The sequence below is a fragment of the Gambusia affinis genome, linkage group LG04 (genome assembly GCF_019740435.1).
Source record: "Gambusia affinis linkage group LG04, SWU_Gaff_1.0, whole genome shotgun sequence".
In the NCBI taxonomy this organism is placed as follows: Eukaryota; Metazoa; Chordata; class Actinopteri; order Cyprinodontiformes; family Poeciliidae; genus Gambusia; species Gambusia affinis.
Window position 1 is genome coordinate 13,850,457 of NC_057871.1, and position 6,555 is coordinate 13,857,011.

A 6,555-nucleotide genomic window follows, 5' to 3' on the forward strand; every position below is an offset into this window, starting at 1 on the left:
TTCTAATGAGACAGTTTTTGTTAGAAGTACCAGGTTTATTATAACGGTAAATCAATAAATCAACTGTTTAATAAGACAAGGCTTGGGATTTTTATTGTAAGCACATGAAGTGAAATTATGTTGTCAGCTACACAGCTACCCTACATTGTGAAGGGACTTTCTTGGTAACTTCAGACCCTTGTTACTAATTTTCTCCATTACTTCACCTGAAAGAACAGTGACAATATAAATAAGTTAAATGTGTTAAAATTAAACAGAAATTTAGTCAACTCTTCTGACACTGTAATCTAAAAACGGTTTGCTAAAACGATGCAATACTTTGCAGATAATTTTGTTTTAAAGGCAGAAATATAACATAAAAAATATTTCAAATGCTGTTTCGCCACTACATTTGTAATTATCCCACTTTTATTTCTGGCTTGTTAAGTTTGTTCTGGATTAAAAATGTACAGTTTTAATATAGATTTGATTAGATCATTTTTATTTAGGCTGCCTTACCGTTTGAAGATGCTGGAGCTTCTTTTGGTTTTACTTGCTTTCCCAGGAAGTTTTTCCATGTTAGGAAATAAAACACAACTTGTTAAGGTGATGATAAGTTATTTTCTTATTGCACATAGATTGATGCTTTATGATAAACAAATTAAAGTTCATGAAGTTGATTTAACAACAAGGGACAAGTTGTCCAAACAAAATTTCTGATCTGATGAATTTTATTAAACATCTCAATGAATTCGGCTCAGAAACATTTAGTGTGAACAGAACATTATCCTCAAGCTATAAAATAAACCTTTGCCTTAATTCTGGGAAAGTTAAAATTTCTAGGATTTATTTACTTTATGATATTTAGGATTATTTGACATGTTTCAAGATATTCCATCTTAAGCTCCTTACATGATAAAACTAATTTTACGTAGATTTGATAATAAAACAATGCACATTTGACCTTAAAGCTGCAGTAACTAACTAACAAAAATCTGGTTTTTTATACATTTGTTAAAACTGTCATCATGTCGTGACAGTATAACATGAGATCGATTTGCTGCTGGAGTTTATGTTCATAACTTGATGAGCTGATGTCAGTATGTGAATGTTTGCATGTATGTGACCAGATCCCTTTTCAACTTTAACTCTGAAATGTCCTTTGAAAGACACAAGATGGTGAGAAATACCAAAACCAGACTTCCCTCTGCAAGTCATTCATACTTGCAGATGGAATAAAAGATACAGAGATTAAAAAAGATGATTTGTTCATCTCTTTCAGCACTTCTGCTTCTAGAAAGTTCTGAGGAAGTTAGTAGGAGGCTGTAAAAGTGCTTCTATATATGGTGATCAAATACAAATTTATGCTTAACTGCAAGTCATGCATGAACGAAACGCGGGTCAGTCGAGCTTTTAGTGGCCCTGGACAAAGATTAGTTACTAAACAGGTACAGTGGGAACGGAAAGTATTCAGACCGATTTAAGTTTTTCACTCTTCGTTTCATTGCAGCCGTTTGCTAAAATCAATAAGTTAATATTATTTCTCATGAATGTACACTCAGCATCCCATATACAGAAAAAAAGAAATGTAGAATATTTTTTACAAATTTATGTATATTTAAAAAACTGAAATATCACATGACCATGTAACTGACTTCACTTTGATCACAGCATTTATTTTCGGAAAGATAATAAAGACCTCAGCCTTTCTTAAATAGATCAATTTTTTGTCAAATGTGTAATGATTTTTCTTCTTGGTCAAAACTTTGCAAAGTTTCACTTTATTATGATAAGGTCAGGAAGTTGTTCCCTCAGAAGAGAAATAAACATAAAACAGACTAAATGCTGAGCAAAACTTTATTCTGAAGGGAAAATCAAGCCATAAAAAAATAAAGTCTAGTAAGTACATCATTATTCTGAATATATTATGAATCAATAAAATTAATTTGGATAATAACTCTGCAATTTCAAGAAATGATCAAATTTAATAGTCTGGGTTAATTTACCCCAACAGCTGTTGACAACTGTTAGAAATATGTAGTGTATGTTATCTTATGTTCACTGTATTTTGACTGGTGAAGTTGTTCTGTTCTCCCATTGTTCTGAGTTTTTCAGTTTCTGCCTTGCAGCTGCAGAAAACAGAAACTGAACTCAACTGTCAGCGTGTATGTGCGGCGTGTCTGTACTCAAGATAACAGAAGAAATAACTGAGGAAATGGCAATGCTATGTAACTGACTTGAGATGACAAAAATGATCTAAGTAACCAGGGACTGCCCCTAAGAAAATAAAAAGGGAGAGTATGGCAGAATGTGCTTCAGGGTAGCAAGACATTGTAACAAAAGCACATTCCTGTCTGTCTCTCTTTGCAAGTAAAATTTAATTCACTTGTCTCTTTTTCCTTTGTCTATGTCTGTCTGAAGGTGCTTAGGTTATTTGAACTTCACAAAAACCTACACAAATGTGCACATTTTAATTTAATGAAGTAATTATTTACAATAAAGTACATAAAATTTAAAAAAAAGTATACAAATAAAGCACAGCAGAAACTTTTCTAAAAAAAAAAAAACAACAAAAAAACATCAAAGATTTCCTTTATTTTTTTTTCTTTTTAGTGCACATTTAATATTTCAGATTATGAAACAAATTTTGACCTGAGAAAATATAAAAGGCAGTTTTCATCATCATTTCTTGGTCAGTGAAATCAGTTAATTTCTAATTGCTTGGGTTACATTCAAATGAAGATAGATTGGACTCAGCTGACTAACAAATACTTAGATATTATTTTAAAAATAAACCTCATGTTCCTGCAAAGCTAAAGTTCATGTAATGAATCATGGAAGCCACATCTACTGTTTACCCCCTGCCTTTTTAGGCTGGCGGTTTATTATCATCATAACACCACTCAGCAACCTTTCCATTCCTATTACAGCTCACACATTTCATCCTACCATTCACTATATCACAACGAAATATGCGGCCCAGACCGATTGTTCCCCCCAGGTTCTGCAGAGCCTCCTGTAGAGCCTTTGCAGATAAATTGGTATTGCTAGGCTTGAATACTTTAGAAAACACAAAGACAACCTTATCATTTTTATAGTTTTGTAAAAATCTAAGGATATTACTCTGTTTCTTGCTGTTTGTACATCTCGCGGAACATGGAGAAGCATAGACATAAATAAGCAACAGGTCATTTACGTCAATGTGTTTTTTTATGGTTTTCAAGTTCTGCAGAGTACGATACTCTGCATGATCTGCTGTGCCATCATTATATCTTAAAACTGTGGCGGCCACAACCTTCGTTCCAGTGTACACCTCAGAATTCAGATTTAAGATGGTGTTCTTTACGTTGTTGGCATCATCTGGGACTTGGTTGATATCATACGTCTTAGTTTTACTGTTAAACGGGATGCTCACAACCAAGCTGAACATGGGCCATTTCCTGTCCAAAGAAACAAGAGAATAATTTACTGAATACAAATTTTAAAAGGAAAATCAAATGATATGGAAATCTGATTAGTGTGCAAAACATCTGACGAAGGATGGGAAGACGTCAGGAATAAATTCACAAATTCACTAAGCTTGTTTTTTTTGTGTACCATACTAAAACACACTGTAAATGTGAAAAAAATAAAGGTCAAAAAATTATTATGAACAATCCATGTACTGTAGATCGATATATTGTCAATAATGTGGATTTCATCAATGGGACTTGATAATCTGTGTAATACTTTTTATTATTTTTCACACAAACATTACTGTACTAATTACTTAACCAGAATAAAAACCTAAATCATATAAAATATATATATATATATTGACTCCAATTCTACTCTAAACTTACCATGCTTCTTAACTCAAAAAAACTAAAAATTGTTATAAACTGATTAAAGGCATGTCAAAAGAGTAGCTTGTATTATTTCTATAGTTTATTTAAAATTTAAACTACAGAATAAATGTAATTTCTTCTCTTTTAGTTCCAAACTGTTCTGCTGTTTGGATGTACTTAAAATTATGAATGTTGTAACTTACACACCTTTGATCTTGACTATCAGCATAGCTGAGGAAGAACACAGGATATTTTAGAAACATTTTTAATTATAAATACTGGAATGAATTTACAACCAGTTTTCCTATAACAACAAAGAAGTTCAACTTACCGTTTCAAGATATCTGAAACTATATCTTGTAGTTGGGCCTCGTTCACTGGAGGTAAACTGTTTGCAGCAGGCAGCAACACAGTCAGTGAAAGCACCATCCAGGACAGGAGACCCATCTGAAAACAGTTCAGTTCATTTTCAGTTCAGTATTTTTACCACACAAAAGTGAACAAATGTACATATATGCTTAGAATATCTAAGGCTGATGTTAAATCTCTCATTAAATCTGATCCACTTACAGGATTCTCTGTTCATTGGCTCCTAATATTTTTTCCAAACTTGTGATCTAATTTGTGCTAAATATTGACTCAGTCTGAAGTGAACAATTTCCTGCTTAAAGACTTAAGAAGTTAAATCACTCACTGAAAAATATATTTAATTGGAGATACATTTATTTGAAAATGTGAGAGTTAAAAACATTGTTTGAGCAACTACCTAAAGTGTGAGAAAGTTTAAAAAAGACAAAGCAAAGTTTTCTATCTGTTTTAAATCATCTGTTTTTCACATTTTCAATCAAATACTAACACAATCACAGCTTATGTAGACATTACCAGAGGTGGGTAGGGAATAGAAAAATTATACTCAAGTAAAAGTAGCTCCACTTTAACACATTTTTAATCAGGTAAAAGTAAAAAGTAGCCGTCCAAGAAATTACTCAAGTAAGAGTACGTAAAAAAGTATTTGGTAGAAAGTCTATCCAAGTGGCAAGTAACTGATCAAAACATCAATAATTTAATAGTTTAAAATTACATCATCAGATGTATCAAAATATAAAGTTATGTGGAAATTTGGTATTTTAAGGACCAAAATGACAATAATTCATATAAGTAACAAGACTTGCGCATGTTTGGAGGACCAAACGGAAAATCTTACCTTTGTTGTCTCAGGTGTTGATCTGTTAGAAGACAAAGACACATAAAACATTTATTAATTTACTAATTTTGCTTGTCATTTCCTCCATCTCAGTCATTCCCAGCCTGTGAGAGCTCAGGGTGGGTCCAGCACTTTGATTCTGAAGAGACGGCCGAAATGTTTGGCACGTATTAAAAATAATAGCACACTAAGATTATCAAAATGACCAAAAAAATTAATTGTAGCACAAGTTGCTTTTTCAATACCAGCGTCACCATGGATGTTGAGAAGAAAGTATTTTATTCTTATAGTCAAAGTAATCCTTTAATTTCTTTTAAAATACTTTTAGATATTTCATTTTGCAGCAAAACAAGTTTAGTGTAGTCTGAAACCAAACAGTGGTGATCTGTTAAAAATTTCAAAAACAAATTTCTACCTGATGGCTCTGTTGGCTCTTTCCTTCCCTCTGTGTTTCCACTAAAGAAGCCGAAACTACAACTGCAGTTATATAAGAAGGTTGTTTTACCCTGAAGAGACACGTGACCTTGGAGTTGTACTGAACCCAGACATGAAGTGGTGGAGACACCTGCTGTTCAGGTACTGGGCAGTAGAGGGCAGTTTGTTTCTTTTTTGTGTCTGTTGTTTTACAACTCTTCAGAGTCTAATAATAAGACATAACGTAAAATAGATGGTAAGGTTTGAGAAATGAGTTCTTGCAGCCCTTGCACAACATATTAATGTTTTAAAACAATCAAATATGAAAAATAAATTGTCCAAGTTGTTTTTCCTAATTTATTAATTTGTCTAAAAATAACAAAACAAATAAAACTTTAGGGGTATTTTTACTATGCTGCACTTTTTTATTTTTACTTGAGTAATTTTATTATGCAGTATCGCTACTCTTACTTGAGTAAAATTTCTGGATACCCACTAAGTGAAAAGCCGACATGTTTCTGTTGGGCTGTTTGTAACCTAGCAACCGAAATCAACAGAAGGCAAGATAGCAAAAAAGACAAAACTATATCCTGTTAAACATTCTTCAAAATAAAAGATTTCCGCTCTCCAAACTGAATCATGCTTTGCACTTAAATATGTTTCACTTCACCATTTTGTTGTTATGTACAATCATGTTAAAATCAGTGAATTATTATACTGAAGTAGTGACTGAATGTTCTTTCTCTGAATTATTCACAGCTTGTTAAATGACAGGTGTTGACAGACGGCTGAATAAACCTAAGGACACGGGTCCAAAGTGCTTTAAAGGAGAGACGGAGCAGGTTGAATTTAGACGCAGTGTTAGGGGTTAAAAAAAACCATATAAAGTTAAATCCACCAAAATCCCAAAACAGCCACAGACCCTAAAGATTCCCATAAATAGATGTTTCCCCTTTCAGGCAGATTTAACTGTGATTATGCAGAACATATCTTGACTTTGGCTTTTACGCACTTCCTTCAGGTAATGATTCTTTTATAAACTTTGCCACACCTGGTTGATTGTAAATCAGGAATTCGGAAACATGCTATTCTGTTAGCGATAAACTCGCTGCTGTCACGACTTCAATGTTG

General features: G+C 32.9%; 1 protein-coding gene across 1 annotated transcript; it reads right to left on the reverse strand.

The window, feature by feature from the left end:
- Positions 1–2,555: 2,555 nt before the first annotated feature.
- LOC122830003 lies at positions 2,556–5,572 on the reverse strand. The gene is made up of 5 exons (XM_044115021.1): positions 5,426–5,572; positions 5,011–5,032; positions 4,138–4,253; positions 4,014–4,037; positions 2,556–3,419 (listed from the first exon to the last, which is right to left on the reverse strand). The coding sequence occupies exons 3-5, from the start codon at positions 4,251–4,253 to the stop codon at positions 2,849–2,851; spliced, it is 711 nt and encodes a 236-aa protein (XP_043970956.1). The 5' UTR covers positions 5,011–5,032; positions 5,426–5,572; the 3' UTR covers positions 2,556–2,848.
- Positions 5,573–6,555: the final 983 nt, after the last annotated feature.